We start from the raw sequence: 20,012 nt of genomic DNA on the forward strand, positions 1-20,012 counted from the left end.
AAATTCGAGCTGTTTTGGGCGGTGTTGGAGTCGTTCGTCGAACTCGAACAATTTGCTTAAAATTTGGCTGTTCGAGTTTCTGTTCGATAACTGTTCGCCTAACTTGATTTGCACATTAAAACTGTTTATTATTGTTAATAGACTGTTTCAGTGTATAGTGGGCGGGGGATAGATCTGTGCTGAAATAATGCCGATCTCCATTTTTTTTTCTTTCCCGCATTTACAATGGGGCGGTGCAGTCTCTCAGCCTATCAGCAGTGCGCACACACACAGCAATGTGCATGTGATGCACACAAGCAAGGGCATGTGTCATTGGCTGTGTATGTCACATGTCCTTGCCCTATAAGAACCAGCTATTTGCCCCATCGCCACCATTTCTTCACTGCTGCAGCTTAGTGTTAGACGGCACCGCTGCTGCTGTGGGCGCTATACAGTCTAAGAATTCACTTTTTTGGGAGTGAATTTTCTAAGAGATAGGTTTAGGGAGTCGGGAGTCGGGACTAGTTGTAATATCAGCCCTTTTCAGGGTAGGTTACAGCAGTTCCTAGCACTTTTTGCCAGGCAGGTCTGTGCCAGTGCGGTGCAAGTGTTTGTCACAGCATTTGGTGTAATCTAGCTGAGCCAATCCTTTTGGGCTAGTAGCATTGTCTGGTAGTCATCTGAGTAGCCCGCCTGTGAAGCTAGCTACACCGCCTGTGTATCTAAATTTTTACTGCATCTAACCCAGTAAATCGTTTTGGGCCTAGGAGCAGTGTCTGCACGTCAGCGGAGTAACCTGCCTGTGAAGCTAACTACACCGCCTGTGTATCTACATTTTTACTGCATCTAACCCAGTAAATCGTTTTGGGCCTAGGAGCAGTGTCTGCACGTCAGCGGAGTAGCCCGCCTGTGAAGCTAACTACAACGCCTGTGTATCTAAATTTACACTGCATCTAACCCAGTAAATAGTTTTGGGCCTAGGAGCAGTGTCTGCACGTCAGCGGAGTAGCCCACCTGTGAAGCTACACCACCTGTGTATCTAAATTTTGACTGCATCTAACCCAGTAAATCGTTTTGGGCCTAGGAGCAGTGCCTGCATGTCAGCGGAGTAGCTTGCCTGTGAAGCTACACCGCCTGTGTATCTACATTTTTACTGCATCTAACCCAGTAAATCGTTTTGGGCCTAGGAACACAGTTTGGCCACTCAGCTCTGCTCGGTTTCCATCCATCGTTTTTTGTGCCAACAACTACAGAGTTGCCAATTAGTAAAGCACCAAAATGAGTGGCAAAAGGCCTGCTGCTGGTGGAAAGGGGAATAGGCGTGTTGGAAAGGGAAAAAAGGTTGTGTCCATGGGGTAGGTGGTAAAGCAACAGTAACATCTGCAGAAGAAAGACCATCTTCCAGCCAAAGTAAGATTTCTACTTCTTTTCGTGGACAATCTGATATGATCCCTTTCTTACGACCATCGCTACGAGCATTGCCAAAAATTCAAGATGAGGCACAAAAACAGCAGGTGCTTGAATGGATATCAAGTGCTCGTTCAAGTGGGCTCTCCTCCACCTCAACTTCAACATCACAAATACTCCAGTCCTTGAATAAAACCACTGTGAATCAACTATACGCTCCTGAAATTCATCTTAGCGGCGGCGCGGAATTTTAACTACAAATTTCCCTTTGAAGACATTATTTTCTCTGGTCGGTGAAGACCTGTGGATCTGCAGCAGCCGCTATCTACATGCTCTAATCTCATCCTAACCAGGTGAGCAAATTTGGTGTATATTCTCCTCTGTGTAACGTGGATAAGACCCTATTGCGCTCTTTGTTTCCCCATTGTTTTACATGAGTATGGGGTAACACAGATGGTTGAGTCTGCAGAGCTGTTTACTCATACTATAGCCTGGGAATCAGAGGTCTTCTCCAGAGCTTCTGTGAATCCAGACGAGGAAATGATCTGCACTGATGCCCAGAATCTTTGTGAGTCGGATCCAGGCCCAGATGAAGAAGGTTCTGAGCATAATGTAGACCCTTGTTCCCAAACTATAACTCCTGTTGGTGGAGACAATGAGGAAGATGATGAGACTGAGATACCTGATTGGAATGAAAACTTGACTTTTCGGTCAGGGCAGGAAGAGGTTCGCTCTGAGGACGATGGGTGTGAGAACACACAGGGTGATGATGACGAGGTTGGAGACCCCACTTACTGTCAACCCACAGTCCAGCAGTCCATGAGGTCAGCAGAGGAGGTGGAGGAGGATGCTAGTGACGAGTCTGACGACGAGGTTAGGTTGCGCCTTCCTGGACAGAGACGGAGTACTGGAAGCACGTCAACAACTACATCCTCAACCACAACTGTGCCTCTGAGCACAAGTCGTGGTGGCTCTTCAGGTCGCATGGGCTCTAATCCTTGCATAGCTTGGGCATTTTTTGAGATCGCAAAGGAAGACCCAACTCATGTTGTCTGTAAGATTTGTCACCAAAATCTCAGTAGAGGCCAAAAAATGAAAAGTTTGAGTACGTCATGCATGAACCGCCACATGGATATGAGGCATAAGTTGCAGTGGGAAGCTCACTGTGCTACAATGCGGACTAGTGGGCCGGGCCAACCACCGTCTGCCCCATCAATTGCATCCACGGCCTCTTCATCCTCTGTGACTGTGGGGACTGCAGTCACACATGGTTTTGGACGCAGACCTTCCACCTCTTTACCCGCAACAGCCAGTGTGATTGGCAGGTCGTCAGGACATTTGCAAGTGGAAACACCTGCTGGTGTAGAGCGCTTTCCGATATCGAGACCACCACATTTTGATCAAAGCAACATAATATCTCCGCCTGCACCTTCCTCACAGACCAGCAGTTTGCCGGGGACACCCTATTCAACCCCGTCTAAGCACGGCAGCCAGCCCTCTGTCCCTCAGATGTGGACAAGTAAAAGACCATTTCCTCCTAGCCATGACAAAGCTAAGAGGTTGAATTTCACCATCTGCAAACTGTTGGCTACAGAAATGCTGCCTTTCCGCCTGGTGGACACAGGATTTTCGAGACCTTATGTCCGTTGCAGTGCCCCAGTACCAGACACTCAGTCGCCACTACTTCTCAAAGACAGCTGTGCCTGCGCTACACCAGCAGGTAGCACACAACATCACTGCTTCCTTGAGAAACTCTGTGTGTGACAGGGTGCATTTCACCACAGACACTTAGACGAGTAGACATGGACAGGGGCGTTACAGGTCGGTGACTGGGCACTGGGTAACTATGGTGACATCAGGAGAAGGGGCTGCTGTCCATGTCTTGCCATCCCCACGAGTTGCGCATCGATCCTCTGTATGTCTAAGTTCCTCCACTGCTTCTGCCTCCTCAACCTCCTCTCGGTCCTCCACCTGCACCCAAAGCCTGTCTGGTAATGCCACCTGCATTCTAACTGTGCAGAAGGAATCCTGCACACCTCCTTACTATGCTGTCACCAGGTCTCAACGGCATCAGGCGGTGTTTACCTTGAAATGTCTGAGAAATGTGAGTCACACAGCTGAGGAGTTCTGGTCAGCTCTGGAGACCGAGTTCCATCAATGGTTGTCTCCACTGAATCTGCAGCCAGGGAAGGCCGTATGCGACAATGCTGCAAACCTGGGTGCGGCCCTTCGCCGGGGCAATGTCACGTGCCTTGTATGGCTCACGTTTTGAACCTGGTTGTCCAGCATTTTTTATCCCACTATCCCAGACTAGATGGGCTTCTGCAGAGGGCACGATCGCAGTGTGCTCACTTCCGCCGTTCGCATCCCCAGCTCAACAACTTACATCTCTATAGAAGTCGTTGGACCTGCCAGTTCACCGGCTGGAATGCGATGTGCCCACACGGTGGAATTCAACTCTGCACATGTTGCAGCGACTGTGGCAGCACCGACGAGCCTGGTGCAATACGTTATGACGTATAGCCTGGGCCAACAAGATCCAGAGGTGGGGCAAATAACGCTGCAGGAGTGGTCTCAGATCAGGGACCTATGCACCCTTCTGCACAGTTTTGAAATAGCGACGAAGATGTTTAGTGCTGACGATGCCATTATCAGCATGACTATTCCGGTCATTTACATGCTGGAGCACACCTTAAACAGTATTCAGAGTCAGGTGGTGGGACAAGAGGAGGAGGAGGAGGAACAGGAGGAAGCGATAATATCTCCAAGGTCCAGATGGTCAGCAGCACCAAGGCGGCTGGCATTGGAGGGTGGGGGGAGAAGAATTACCGAGGGCGCATGGTAGCAGCCAAACTGCTGAGGAAGGTGCAGGAGAAGGGGAGAACGAACTGGTGCTGGGCATGGAAGACTCATCAGATGAGGGAGACCTTGATCAAATTTCTGTTGTGTGAGGTTGGGGGGGGAGAGGGCAGAGGAAGGAAGCATGATTCTCACCTCGCCGCCACCAAGACAACAAGGACTTGGTCCTCCAGGATGCGCAAGACACATGAGTGCCTTCTTGCACTACCTGCAACATGACCCTCGGATTGTCAGAAACCAAAGTAATGCCGACTACTGGGTTGCCACACTCTTAGATCCCCGCTACAAAAGTAAATTTGGCGAAATAATTCCTGCCATAGAAAGGGATTCACGCATGCAGGAGTATCAGCAGCGACTGTTACAGAATCTTACATCTGCTTTTCCACAAAACACCAGTGGTGCACGTAGTGAATCTCTGAGTTCTAACTTGCCAACCGTGGGACTGTTGAGTCATCACTCAAACCGTAACAGTAACATCGTATCTGGTGGTAACAGCAATTTTTTCCAATCGTTTCAAGAATTTTTTAGACCATCCTTTGCAAGGCCGCAGAAGACAAGAAGTCTGACGCATAGCCAATGCCTAGAGAGGATGGTACAGGAGTATCTCCAAGTTAACATCAATGCCATGACTGTGGAACTGGACCCTTGCTCATTTTGGGCTTCCAATCTGGAAAAATGGCCTGAGCTCGCCACTCACGCCTTAGAGATCTTGTCGTGCCCCACAGCCAGCATTCTCTCTGAACGTGTGTTCAGCGCTGCTGGTGGTGTGCTGACTAGTGTTGAGCGATACCGTCCGATACTTGAAAGTATCGGTATCGGAAAGTATCGGCCGATACCGGCAAAGTATCGGATCTAATCCGATACCGATACCCGATACCAATACAAGTCAATGGGACTCATGTATCGGACGGTATCTCTGATGGTTCCCAGGGTCTGAAGGAGAGGAAACTCTCCTTCAGGCCCTGGGAACCATATTAATGTGTAAAATAAAGAATTAAAATAAAAAATATTGCTATACTCACCTCTCCGACGCAGCCTGGACTTCAGCGAGGGAACCGGCAGCGTTGTTTGCTTAAAATTCGCGCTTTAACTTCCTTACTTGAAGTCCCGGCTTGTGATTGGTCGCGCGCCGCCCATGTGACCGCGACGCGACCAATCACAGCAAGCCGTGACGTAATTTTAGGTCCTTCAGGATTTTAAAATTACGTTCTGGCGTTGTGATTGGTTGCGTCACGGTCACATGGGCGACGCGACCAATCACAAGCCGTGACGTCACGGGAGGCAGGAGACGCGCGCATTTTAAAATGCGCGCTTGTCCTGCCTCCCGTGACGTCCCGGCTTGTGATTGGTCGCGTCGCCCATGTGACCGCGACGCAACCAATCACAACGCCGGAACGTAATTTTAAAATCCTGAAGGACCTAAAATTACGTCACGGCTTGCTGTGATTGGTCGCGTCGCGGTCACATGGGCGGCGCGCGACCAATCACAAGCCGGGACTTCAAGTAAGGAAGTTAAAGCGCGAATTTTAAGCAAACAACGCTGCCGGTTCCCTCGGTAAGGTGCAGGCTGCGTCGGAGAGGTGAGTATAGCAATATTTTTTATTTTAATTCTTTATTTTACACATTAATGTTGTTTCGATACCGATACCCGATACCACAAAAGTATCGGATCTCGGTATCGGAATTCCGATACAGCAAATATCGGCCGATACCCGATACTTGCGGTATCGGAATGCTCAACACTAGTGCTGACAGATAAGCGCACGCGGCTGTCCAGTGACAATGTAGACAGACTAATGTTCATCAAGATGAACAAATCCAGGATCCGCAAGGACTTTTCTACCCCTGTGTCATCCTGGGAAGACTAAAGGCTTGATGATTTTTGAAAATCATCTCACCAACCATTTTAAGCAAGTCTGGCGAAATTGATGCCACTTAAGTGGTGTCTGTGGCCCAAATTTGGAAAAAAATGGAGACTCTTTTTGGAGTCCCCTTGCTGTGTTTTACATGACGTTGGCATCGTCAATTCCAGGTGGGTGGGGTCGCCCCCCCCCGGGTCGCCCCCCCCCGGGTCGCCCCCCCCGGGTCGCCCCCCCCCTTTAACCTTTAGAAACTACATACACTATGGCTTGGGGTAACACAGATGGTTAAGTCTGCTGAGCTGTTTACTCATACTATGGCCTGGGATTCAGAGGTTTGCTCCAAAGCTTCAGTGTCTGCTAGTCAGCAGAGTAGCCCACCCATGAAGCAAGCTACACCGCCTCTTTACCTAAGTCCTATTTTTTAACGGCATCTGGCCAAGGAAATCCTTTTGGACCTAGTAGCAATTTCTGCTACTCAGCAGAGTACCCCACCCATGAAGCAAGATACACCGCCTTCTTCCTTTCTCAATCTAACCCCCCGGCTCTGGGGTGTCCGCTCTCCCTCCAGCTCTCTCCTTCTCACAGGTGGACTACCGCGTGTATTCACACTGTGGCAAATCTTTTGGGCCCAGGCATAAGTCGTCGAGGTAATGGTTAATATGTGCCCCCTTAGAAACGTCCATGACGACACATTCGAGGAAGCAACTAAACGTCTCAAATAGTGAGCAGGATATGGAGCACCCCATAGGCAAACAGCGATCTATGTAGTATGATCCTTTACAGAAGCAGCCCAATGGGAGGACACTATTCGGAGGCACAGGTAGTAACCGGAATGCCCCCTCAATGTCTGTTTTGGCCATTAGGGTGCCCCTTCCCAACCTCTTGACCCGCCTGATTGCCTGGTCAAAGGAGGTACAGTACATAATACTGTACTTGGTTCTGCGTCGATGTTGTCGTTTACTGACCTGCCCCTTGGATATGACAAATGGTGGATTAGTCTGAATGTATTGGGTTCCTTTTTTGGCACAACTCCCAACGGGGTTACCCCTACGTCTTCTAAGGAATGTGTTCAGAATGGACCCGCCGCCATTCTACCTAAAGATATTTCTTTTAAAAAAAATTTTGTCACGACGTTTAGGTGTTGGTAGGCTGATTTTAGATTTTGACTCCAGCCTTTCTTGATTTTAGAAGGGCATGACATGCTTATATCTGTGTCTCCTCCTCCTTTTACTCCTCCACCTCTTTTCTTTTCGCATGACTATATGTACTTGTGACTTTTCCATGTGTTTGTTGTGTCTTCTGAGCAGTTTGTCGGCTTTTGGACACCTTTTAAGGTGTTTTCTGTGTTTTCTATGTGTTTGTATGTGTTTGTGTTTGCCTGCCCTTGGTTTCAATGGGGTTCGACGGTGTTCGTCGAACACGCCCCAATTCGACGAACCGAACCGAACTCGAACACTAGGGGGGTGGCTCAACACTACTTGAGACGCCTGGAGGGATCATCATCGCCGCAGGAGCGTGGCCAGGTAAGGAGAAAGTTCTTTTTTTTATTGAAAGCAAAATGTTTTACCAGCAGGATGGAGACACGGGGGCAGAATGGAGACACAGGGGGCAGGATGGAGACACAGGGGGCAGGATGGAGACAAGGGGCGGGGTTGGAGACAAGGGGCAGAATGGAGACACAGGGGGCAGAATGGAGACATGGGGCAGGATGGGAGACCTGGGTGTAGGATGGAGACACGGGGCACAATGGAGACATGGGGGCAGAATGGAGACATGGGGCAGAATAAAGACAGATGGGGCAGGATGGAGACAGATGGGGCAGGATCTTGGGGCAGGATGGAGACACATGGTGCAAGATCATGGGGCAGGATGGAGACCGATGGTGCAGAATCATGGGGCAGGATCATGAGGCAGGATCATGGGATGGATGGGGCAGGATGGGACATCACATGGAGGCAGGATGGGAGAACATATGGCTGGAGCCAGGAATGAGACACACGGGGGCCAGGATGGAGGATGTTATTACTGCAGTGAGGTATTTATTTTATTTTTTGAAGATACTGTTTTAAATGGGGGTGGCGGTCCTGTTACTGTACAGAGCAACAGTGTCGCCTTTTTTTCTTCATCTGGTGTAGTTTAGAATTTTGGAAAAAAAATAAGTAATGTGTTCTGCAAGCGGTGCTCTAGCTAACTGTTATTTCCTGCAGAGACGAGCCCTGGCTGGAAGAAGTAACAGTGGTCTGTTCTGGATGAAGATGAAAAGCAAAAATGAAGGACTTCACCCAGAGACATCACTGGTGAGTCAGTGTGTTACCTGTACACTGACACTATACACTGTATACTATATACAGAGCTCCTGTATATAATGTCACCAGTGATCACTGTATTACCTATACATTATATACAGAGCTCCTGTGTATAATGTCACCAGTGAGCACTGTATTACCTGTACACAGACACTGCATACTAAGTACAGATCTCCTGTGTATAATGGCACTTATGGTGATAGTATTGTGTTTTTTTTATTACTGATCAGTATTGTAGTATTTGGTCACTATGTGGTGGTAATATGTGGTCTGGTCACGGTGTGGCGGTATTTGTTCCTTGTATGTGGCATTATTGGTCATCAAGTGGTGGTAATATGTGGTCTGGACATAGTACGGTGGTATTTGTCCCTTGTATGTGATATTATTTGGTCACTGTGGTGGTAATATGTGGTCTGGACATGGTGTGGTGGTATTTGTTCCTTGTATGTGGTATTATAGGTCACTATGTGGTGGTAATATGGTGTCTGGTCATGGTGCGGTGGTATTTGTCCCGTGTATGTGATATTATTGGTCATTTTAAAAATTGAAAAATAAATACAAATATACCTAAATTGTATTGGATATTTTAACAAATGATTAATAGGATAGAGTAGAGTAGAGCTTGGCCAAAAGAGTCTACCTTGTCGTGGTGGCTGCTTAAAAAATCTTTTGACTGTGGACAGTTCCAGAGGTGGAGGCGGGGCTAGGGTGGAGCCTGGCCGGAATCACAAGGGGGCCCCGAAAATTTTGCCAGTATGGAACCCCGAAATTCCTAGTGGCAGCCCTGGTCCTGGGAGTTGGCAGGACTCGTAATAGGGTCAATTTTTGGGGGTCTGTTTACAACATAGGGAACAATAATTATAGCAGTAAATGGCCACGGTATTGGATGTAAGAAAGGGATGTCATTAAAAAGCTTACTTTTTTTGCTCTCAAAACTAAAGTTCTCAACCAACACCAACTTGTGAATCCTGATGTCTGAGAGGAGCTGTGGAGATGCTTTTGAGGCATTTGATCATCAATACCAAGCTACCAAGCTTCAGTCCCATGTCTCGCTCAGGTTAGATCAGGCTGTAAAGCTGACAATAAATTCCCCTTTATTTTTAAAGCAAATTTTTTTATCCACTTTAGAAATACCTAAGGAACAACACTAATTTAAAATCTAGAAATAGTACACGGGTAGTTACAGTTGTGATTATTAAATGTTTTTTGTGCACTTAGTCTAATGACAATACAGGATATTGGACACTAGGTGTCAGTGTTGGCACAATTATATCATATAGTGTTGATAGTGTCACAATATTGTCTCAATTGTTAGTAAAGTAATGAAAACACCACAAGTGACAGAAATCAGGTCTAACAGCTGAAAAAAGGAAAGAAATGTCAGACTTGGCTTGTCCCTCTCCACAAGGATAAACGTTACCCTTTAGACCCAAGAACCCCAATTCAATTTTACCTCTATTCATAAAGTATTGAATTCTACGTTTAGTATAGACTCCTTTTCATCCATTGCTATCTTTCCCCCATTTGAGTGAATACAATGTAGGTTCACTGTCTTTGTCACTTTTAGCAAATATTTACCAATTTCTGTACTTTGGAAAGTCCAAATTCTTACACCAAAACATCCGTTTTTACATGCGATTGTCCAACAAAACAAAATAAATTGGCTTAGACAGAAAAAAAAAAATCTGAAATTGGGCCTTTTTTGGTTTTTCTGCAGGGGCATTGTCAGGGTATGTGCACAGGGAGAGAGGTGACCAAAAACTTTAAAAAATGCTTCTTCCTTGGGGAGTTTTTGAAGGAGTTTTTTGTTTCTTGGAGCCGTCTGGGATATGTGCACATAATGTCATCATTATAATGGTAGACACAGAGAAAAGATGCCGGCGGCACAACCGCTCAAAAAAACAACGCCAAAGCTGCCAGAGAAGCCACTTCAGGGAAAAGACATTTTCCTATAGCAGCTTCTCCTAGAAAAACCAGGAAAGAGACGAGATGGGCACATACGCTTGAAGAGTTTTGGAAGAGTTTTTATCCTGAAGCGTTTTTTTACAATCTTATATTTTACAATTTTTTGACTTGACAGAGCCTAGTTGGAGCAGAGGCCATCAGGAGCCACAGAAGAAGTGACATACATTCTCTTTTTTATCCCACCAGGCGTTTTTCAAACCTTGAGCAGAAAAAAAATCTTCAAAAGACAGAACCAGAAAAGTGGTTTTACCATAGACATAAATTGTCTTTCAAAGATTTTTTAAACCACTTTCCAAGAGTTTCTTGAAATAGACCTGCTCCAAAAATAAATTCTCAAGAACCTCTGTGTGAATTACCCTCAGGTTCATTCGGGATAGGCGTAAGAGTGTTCTGGAAAAAGGGATGCAAATTGTGAGATGTATGCAAATACTTTGCATATATAGTTGTGGACCCTTGAAATTGATCCAGAAAATGAAGTATTTCTCTCCGAAAATTGCAATTACACCTATTTTGTTATACACATGTTTATTTCCTTTGTGTGTGTTTTGGAACAACACAAAAAAGGCATATAGTGGGGCAAAAAAGTATTTAGTCAGTCAGCAATAGTGCAAGTTCCACCACTTAAAAAGATGAGAGGCGTCTGTAATTTACATCATAGGTAGACCTCAACTATGGGAGACAAACTGAGAAAAAAAAATCCAGAAAATCACATTGTCTGTTTTTTTATCATTTTATTTGCATATTATGGTGGAAAATAAGTATTTGGTCAGAAACAAACAATCAAGATTTTTGGCTCTCACAGACCTGTAACTTCTTCTTTAAGAGTCTCCTCTTTCCTCCACTCATTACCTGTAGTAATGGCACCTGTTTAAACTTCTTATCAGTATAAAAAGACACCTGTGCACACCCTCAAACAGTCTGACTCCAAACTCCACTATGGTGAAGACCAAAGAGCTGTCAAAGGACACCAGAAACAAAATTGTAGCCCTGCACCAGGCTGGGAAGACTGAATCTGCAATAGCCAACCAGCTTGGAGTGAAGAAATCAACAGTGGGAGCAATAATTAGAAAATGGAAGACATTCAAGACCACTGATAATCTCCCTGGATCTGGGTCTCCACGCAAAATCCCACCCCGTGGGGTCAGAATGATCACAAGAACGGTGAGCAGAAATCCCAGAACCACACGGGGGGACCTAGTGAATGAACTGCAGAGAGCTGGGACCAATGTAACAAGGCCTACCATAAGTAACACACTACGCCACCATGGACTCAGATCCTGCAGTGCCAGACGTGTCCCACTGCTTAAGCCAGTACATGTCCGGGCCCGTCTGAAGTTTGCTAGAGAGCATTTGGATGATCCAGAGGAGTTTTGGGAGAATGTCCTATGGTCTGATGAAACCAAACTGGAACTGTTTGGTAGAAACACAACTTGTCGTGTTTGGAGGAAAAAGAATACTGAGTTGCATCCATCAAACACCATACCTACTGTAATGCATGGTGGTGGAAACATCATGCTTTGGGGCTGTTTCTCTGCAAAGGGGCCAGGACAACTGATCCGGGTACATGAAAGAATGAATAGGGCCATGTATCGTGAGATTTTGAGTGCAAACCTCTTTCCATCAGCAAGGGCATTGAAGATGAAACGTGGCTGGGTCTTTCAACATGACAATGATCCAAAGCACACCGCCAGGACAACGAAGGAGTGGCTTCGTAAGAAGCATTTCAAGGTCCTGGAGTGGCCTAGCCAGTCTCCAGATCTCAACCCTATAGAAAACCTTTGGAGGGAGTTGAAAGTACGTGTTGCCAAGCGAAAAGCCAAAAACATCACTGCTCTAGAGGAGATCTGCATGAAGGAATGGGCCAACCTAAAAACAACAGTGTGTGGCAACCTTGTGAAGACTTACAGAAAACGTTTGACCTCTGTCATTGCCAACAAAGGATATATTACAAAGTATTGAGATGAAATTTTGTTTCTGACCAAATACTTATTTTCCACCGAAATATGCAAATAAAATGATAAAAAAACAGACAATGTGATTTTCTGGATTTTTTTTTCTCAGTTTGTCTCCCATAGTTGAGGTCTACCTATGATGTAAATTACAGACGCCTCTCATCTTTTTAAGTGGTGGAACTTGCACTATTGCTGAATGACTAAATACTTTTTTGCCCCACTGTATCTAATATATTATCTAATATATAAAGCTCAATGTGTGTGTGTGTGTATGTATCTAATATATAAAGCTGAATGTGTGCGTGCGTGCGTGCGTGTGTGTGTATGTATGCGTGTGTGTGTGTGTGGGTGTGTATGTCCGGGATTGGCAACTGCACCGTCGCAGCTACAGCCACAAAATTTTGCACAGTCACACGTCTGGACCCCGAGAGCGTCATAGGCTATGTTGTGAGGCGAAAATTTTAACCCCGCGCGTTCCAATTCACAAACAATTTTGCCCCTATCTACATAATGGAGAAAAAGTGAAAGGAAAAGTGTTGGAGGCAAATTGACAGCTGCCAGATGTGAACAAGGGGGACTTAAAGAGTGAGAGCGATGGCGCCAAAGAGTATATACCATACAGTTGCTAAGGTGGGGCCCTGACATGGGATACTCACCACACACGGGGATATGAACACACACACAAAATGCGCCACACACTACCACATGCTTGAGCACATATACCACCCTCAGCACACATTTCACCACACATACACCAACCTCGCCACATAAAAGTCAAAACACAAAAGTCACCGCTCAAAACTCGCCATGCGCAAAACTCGCCACATGCAAAACTAGGCTCACGCAAAACTCGCCACACGTGCAAAACTCACCTCATGGAAAACTCGTCACACGCAAAACTTGCACACGCGGAAAAATTGCCACATGCACAAAAGTTGCAACACATGCAAAAGTTGCCTCACAAAACTTGCACATACTCAAAATGCACCACACATAAAACTCGCCAATCGCAAAACTCGCCATGCGCTAAACTTGCTGCACACAACTTGCTACACTAACCTGTCACATGCAACTCGACACACAAAAAGTTGCTATACGCATGTCGCCACACAACTCATCTCACAAAAGTCGCTACATGCATGTCGCCACACGCAACTCAACACACACAACTTGACACATGAAACTCGCCCTAAAACACACACAAGTCTGGTATTATCCTTCAAAAATAAAAATCTGATTAATAAGCAGACAAACTACAAGAGCAACAAATGTACCATATAGGAAATACAGCAGCTGTCAGTCACATGACCTGTCTATTATGTGTATGTGTGAGCGAATATATACTGCCAGGGGGGAGGGCTTCCTGTTGGCTGGGAATTTATCAGGCTGCCAATAGCAACCAATCACAGCTCAGCTTCTATTTTGCTACAGTTAATTAATCTGAGCTCTGATTGGTTAATATAGGCAACAAAGGACATTCCCGGTATAACAAAGCTTGTGTGAGGTAATAGCATGTCAGTTAGGGTGTGTTGATGGAAAGGCTGATGTCAGTCACATTACCTCTATGTGAGAGGATATAGAAACTGCCAGTTACAGACTATTGTTACCACAATAATGCCTCATAAGAAAAGGAATTCCATGGCACGAATGTCAGCTGATGCAAAAAGAAAAGCTGCCTTACGGGCCAATGAAAAATGTGAAGACCGAGAAACAAGGCTGACACACATGAGAACAGCAGCTGCTTCCTCAATTAACTTTCTGAGGAGAGGGAAGCGAGGCTTACAGACAAGAGAACAAGAGCTGCTTCCTCAAGGGCCAATGAACTTTCTGAGGAGAGGGATGGGAGGCTTGCAAACATGAATACATTTTTGTTAACACATTCTATTTTGCTAACAGCAGTTATTAACCCGAGCGAAGCCGGGTAGTACAGCTAGTTGTACATATTCATCAAACCCCCAAATATGGGCCAGACAAAATTGTTGGCACTTTTTCAAAATTGTGGGTAAGCAACTTTGTCTCAAGGATGTGATGCTTGTTCAAACTCTGCCGTGGCAAGTAACAGATGTGGGCAATATGGAAATCACGCCTAAAACCAGATAAACAGTGGAGAAGTTGACTAAATCTTTGCATTGTGTGTCTGTGTGTGCCACACTAAGCAGGGAGAACAGAAAGAGAAGAAGAGAACTGTCTGAGGACTTGAGAACCAAAATTGTTTACTAATATTAACAATCTCAAGGTTATAAGTCCATCTACAGAAATATTGTTGTTCTTTTATCCACAGTGAGCAACATAATCCAGAGGTTTACAACTCATGGCACTGTAGCTAATCGGCCTGGATGTGGATGGCAGAGAAAAATTGATGACAAATTGCAAGGATAGTCTGGATGGTGGATGAGCAGCTCCAATCAAGTTCCAAAGAAATTCAAGCTGTGCTGCAAGCTCAGGGTCCATCAGTGTCAGCGCAAACTATTTGTTCACATGAGAATGAAGTGACACACAATGGCAGGAGGACTCGACTGCTGACACAGAGATATTTAAAAGCTAGACTGCAGTTTGCCAAAATGTACATGAGTAAGCAAAAATCCTTCTGGGAACGCGTCTTGTGGACAGATGAGGCCAACATAGAGATTTTTGGTAAAGCACATCATTCTACTGTTTACTGAAAAGGGAATGAGACCTACAAAGAAAAGAACACAGTACCTACAGTCAAATATGATGGAGGTTCAAATATATTTTAGGGTTGTTTTGCTGCCTCTGGCTCTGGGTGTCTTGAATGTGTGCAAGGCATCATGAAATGTGAAGATTTGCAAAGGATTTGGGGTCACAATGTAGTGACCTGTGTCAGAAAGTTAGGTTTGTGTCCTAGATCATGGGTCTTCCATCAGGACCATGACCCTAAACATCCTTCACGAAGCCCCAGAAATGGATGGAAACAAAGCACTGGTGTCACCTTTCTGTGTGTCTGGATGCAGTAAATTACTGTGTGCTGTCCAATCTAGAACCAGGGGAAGGCTGCGCTGTCAGTATTTGATGGACAGCTCAGCTGTCCAATCGGATGCTGCGGCATGCTGAGCTGTCAGTGTCTTAAATGACAGTTTAGCTGTTAAATCGGAGTTAGGGTGTTGCTTGAGCTTCATCCATCTGTCTCCTGTTTGCATAATTATCTGGTTATTTATCCAGCTCTCTGCCTCAGGCTAGTGCCAATCGTAGCTTCCTACTCACTGATGTATGTGTGCCTTATTGCTGTGCTCTCTGATCTGCTGCCTGACATAGGGTCGCACTCTGACCATCTGTTTGCTTTGACCCCTTGCTTGATCCGCTATCTTCCTGGTATTTTGACCCCTGAACCATGACCTGACTATTCTTGTGTGTCACCCCTCTTTCTATGATGTACTCCGCCAGGGCCGGACTGGGACTAAAATTCAGCCCTGGCATTTGAAGTTACACAGGCCCACTTGTCACATGGTGACTTTATAATATCTTTGTACACTTGTAGGCAGGGCCGGTTTTAGGCAAAGTGGGGCCCTACGCCTAGGCAAAGTTTAAAATGGGGCCCAAAATGCTAACATATTGCACATCACACAAAAGCATTTCGGTTGTATTTACAAGCGCTGAGTTCAGGCCGCTAAATGAATTTGATCGACAATACTGAAGTTGTTCAACACTTGTTTCCCGGCCTCTTTCCATCGTCTGAGAAAGAATGATGGGACAGAACGATCACTTCACTAACAGATCACTAACCGATCCCCACACAGTATCATGTTATCAGCAGCACATCTACAGTTTACAGCGGCAATGTGCTGCTGAGAACAATGATTTTTGTTCCGGCAAAAACAATCTGAATATGCAGCATTTTACTTGTTTAGTAAAATACACCCCATAGTCCTCCATATATTATAATGTGCTCCACAGTCCTCCATATAGTATAATACACTCCCTATAGTCCTCCATATATTAAAATACACTGCTCTGTCCTCCACATAGTATAATACACTCCTCATAGTCCTCCATATAGCATAATACACTCCTCATAGTGCTCCATATAGTATAATGCACCGCCATAGTCATCCATGTAGTACAATTCACTTCCCATAGTATACAGTAATGCACCCCATAGTTCTTCATATAGTATAACGTATTCCCCATAGTCCTCGATACAGTATAATGCAGCCCACATATAGTATAATGTAGCCACCACCCTACAGAATATAATGCGGCAACCACAGAGTATAATGCAGCCACCCCACAGAGTATGATGCAGCCACCCCACAGAGTATAATGTAACCCCATAGAATATAATACAGCCCACCTCCCCATAATATATAATGTAGCCCCCCATAGAATATAATGCAGCCCCCCATAGTATATAACACAACCTCCCCCATAGTATATAAACCAACCTCCCCCATAGAATATAATATACCCCCACAATAGTATATACCACAGCCACATAGTACATAACATGGCCTCCCCATAGAAGATAATATACTCCCCATAGTATATAGCAAAGCCCGCATAGTATATAGCACAGCCCGCATAGTAGATAACACAGCCCTCACAGCAGTATACAGCACAGCCCACACAGTAGTATATACAGCACAGCCCGCACAGTAGTATATACAGCACAGCTCGCACAGTAGTATATACAGCACAGCCCGCACAGTAGTATATACAGCACAGCCCGCACAGTAGTATATACAGCACAGCCTGCACAGTGGTATATACAGCACAGCCCACACAGTAGTATATCCAGCACAGCCCGCACAGTGGTATATCCAGCACAGTGGTATATACAGCACAGCCCGCACAGTGGTATATCCAGCACAGCCCGCACAGTGGTATATCCAGCACAGTGGTATATCCAGCACAGCCCGCACAGTGGTATATCCAGCACAGCCCGCACAGTGGTATATCCAGCACAGCCCGCACAGTGGTATATCCAGCACAGCCCGCACAGTGGTATATCCAGCACAGCCCGCATCTCTCCTCCTCTCCCCCCGAGAATGTCTCCACAGTCCAGTAAAAAAAAACAAAAAACACTCTCCTCACCTTTCCTCTTGCCCGCGTTGCTTCCTGCTCCTGTCTCAGCGGCTGCAGTCTGCCCGGGACACAGCAGGTGCGCGATGATATGACGTCATCGCGCACCTGCAGTGTCAGAGGCAGAGCGGGGAATGATTGAATGATGGGAGAGGGAGCGTCTGTAGACGCTCTCTCCTCCATCATTGCATTCAACTGTACCGGCGTCGACGCCGGTATAGTTGAATGCGGCGGCAGGGGGGTGAGTCGACGGCGGCGGGGGGAGGCGGATTGAGCGGCCCACGACTGGCACCGGCCCTTCTGTCATTTGCCAGAAGTGCCCGATGGCCAGTCCGGCCCTGTACCCTGCTGGCTTCCGACCACGGACATTTTGATTACCCAGCCTCGTGGCTTGTCAGTGAGTCATGAGTAGCGGTCACAGCTGGAGACTTCTGAAGTGGCAGCAATGTGTCCGGAACTAAATCCCATTGATCACCTGTGGAGAGATCATAAAATTGCTGTTGGGAGAAGATGCCTTCACATGTGAGAGACCTGGAGCAGTCTGCAAAAGAAGAAGAGAGCTCCAAAATTCCAGCTGAGAAGTGTAAGAAGCTTGTGGATGGTTATAGGAAGCGATTGATTGCAGTTATTTATTCCAAAGGGCGAGCAACCAAATATTAAGTTGAGGGTGCCAACAATTTTTTTCCGGCCCATTGGGGGTCCAATTTGCCTATTTTGCTCTCTTTTTTTGTGTTTTTTCAACACACACACAAAGGAAATAAACCTGTTTATAACAAAACGTGTAATTGTAATAATTTCCAGAGAGAAATACTTCATTTTCTGGAACAATTTCAAGGGTGCCAACACTTTCGGCCATGACTGTAATTACCCGCTTTGCTGTTGGATGAAAACAGATATTTAAAGTCTCACCACCCAGGAACACCCACAGCTCCACTGAAGAACCAAGCAACATCATCATAACATTAGTACCTGTGTCAGCAGGTTTTGGATAGGTTTTAGAGGTCGCCTCTTGCCTCCTGGAAACGCATGTTTGTAATTCACAAGCTCGGTGCTGCTGTCGTGAGTCACGTCGGATCCTGACACTTCGCTGGAAAACAAGAAAAAAAATATAAGAAAACTTATTCCATGTACAGTAGCTACTCACTTCTAAGTTTTTCTTTTATTTAGAAATAAGGAGACTTTATGAAGACTTTAGAAGAAAGGATACTTTATGTAAGGTTACATTAAAATCAGTTTTAAGAAATGCAAAGCAGTAAACACTCAGGCCGTGTCCACATGCACAAAACGCTGCGTTTTTTTCTTGCATTTTCCTTCAAGTGTCTTCACTAAGATGCACAATAGCAGTCTACTCTAATTGTTGCATTTTTTCTACCTTTCTACTTATTTTTTGTGTTTTCCCCCTTTTTCATGCTGTTTTAATGCAGATTTGATGCAGCAATTTTAACGTATTTTTCTAATGCAGAAACGCTAGGATGAAACACATTTGCGTTTTTTATTTTCCCTTTTTAAGGCTGTATACTGTCTGTGTGATAAGCAATCTTTTCTATAGCTAGTCTGTGCTATATCCACTCTATGCTGTATACATAGGGAGAGCGTATAGGCATTCCAGCCTCTCCCGCAGGGTGAAGGACCTTTTTTCATGTGACTTTGATGTCACCAGTGGTCCTTCTACACTGATAATGCAGGACTGGCATTATCAGTGTAGTTTCTGGTTTGTAAAGCCAGGTGCCCCATAGACTGATAGCCCACCGATGCTTCAGCTGGGTGGTGCCATGCTGGGGGGTCCCCTTTGGAAATGATGGCCCTGGGCATTTCTTAGTTTGCCCCCTCCAGAGTGCCAACTCTGCATGAAGCTTACATAAAACCACACAAAAACACACACACAAAAAGAGGAAAAGAAATGATGGGCACTTGACACATCAATAACACAGGTTGCTTGGCCTGAACAAGTTACAATCAAACATATCAAGGAATAAAATGCTGATACCAATGGGCATATACCTTGTAACAAAATGCTTAGGTGCGGAGAAAACGGAGGACGTAATTTCTACATCTTCTCCATTCTGTGAGTCTGCATCCATAGACTTGCGCCATCCAATATGCACATACTGACGCGGCATGAGAAAATAGACGCTAGTCGGCAGTGCCCCATAGTATAACACTGGAGCAAATACTGTCCGATGAAATATCTGATAGCAATTATCCGAGTTATGCCCTGGACAGTGTGAGCGAGCCCTAACATTGTACAAAGTCTCAGGTCCTGAATCACCAACCATTTGTCACCAGGATTCCGGCAGAAACTTGCTCCAGCGCATCCTTCACCAAAACTAGAGAGCAAATGTCCGGCGCTGATGAATCGGAGCCTCAGTGTGTATAGGAAACAGCAACAAAAAATGGTGCGAAAACATAAATACATGCAAAGTAAGTTGTAATACCTCCATATAGGTTATACACTCAGGACACTACGCCAAATAAAAACACTAAAAAATTCCAAAACATGGAATGAAAGAAAGAGGCCGAGTGTCACCCAGATAAGGCGAAACATTAAAATCCTCTGCTCTAAAGACACATAACCCATCAGGTTAATATGCTGGTGAACAGTGTGATAAATGCAGTGAAAAATGTGACAGAGCAACAATAAGACA

General features: G+C 45.5%; 1 protein-coding gene across 2 annotated transcripts in view; it reads right to left on the reverse strand.

The window, feature by feature from the left end:
• ARL13A (ARF like GTPase 13A) overlaps window positions 1-20,012 on the reverse strand; it is a 126,371-nt gene that overhangs the window by 26,063 nt on the left and 80,296 nt on the right. For both annotated transcript variants that reach the window (XM_077292343.1, XM_077292344.1), the window contains one exon: window positions 18,337-18,454. In XM_077292343.1, the coding sequence (XP_077148458.1) occupies window positions 18,337-18,454 (118 nt within the window). The remainder of the gene's footprint in view (window positions 1-18,336; window positions 18,455-20,012) is intronic.

Source organism: Ranitomeya variabilis, chromosome 2 (assembly GCF_051348905.1).
Source record: "Ranitomeya variabilis isolate aRanVar5 chromosome 2, aRanVar5.hap1, whole genome shotgun sequence".
Classification (NCBI taxonomy): Eukaryota; Metazoa; Chordata; class Amphibia; order Anura; family Dendrobatidae; genus Ranitomeya; species Ranitomeya variabilis.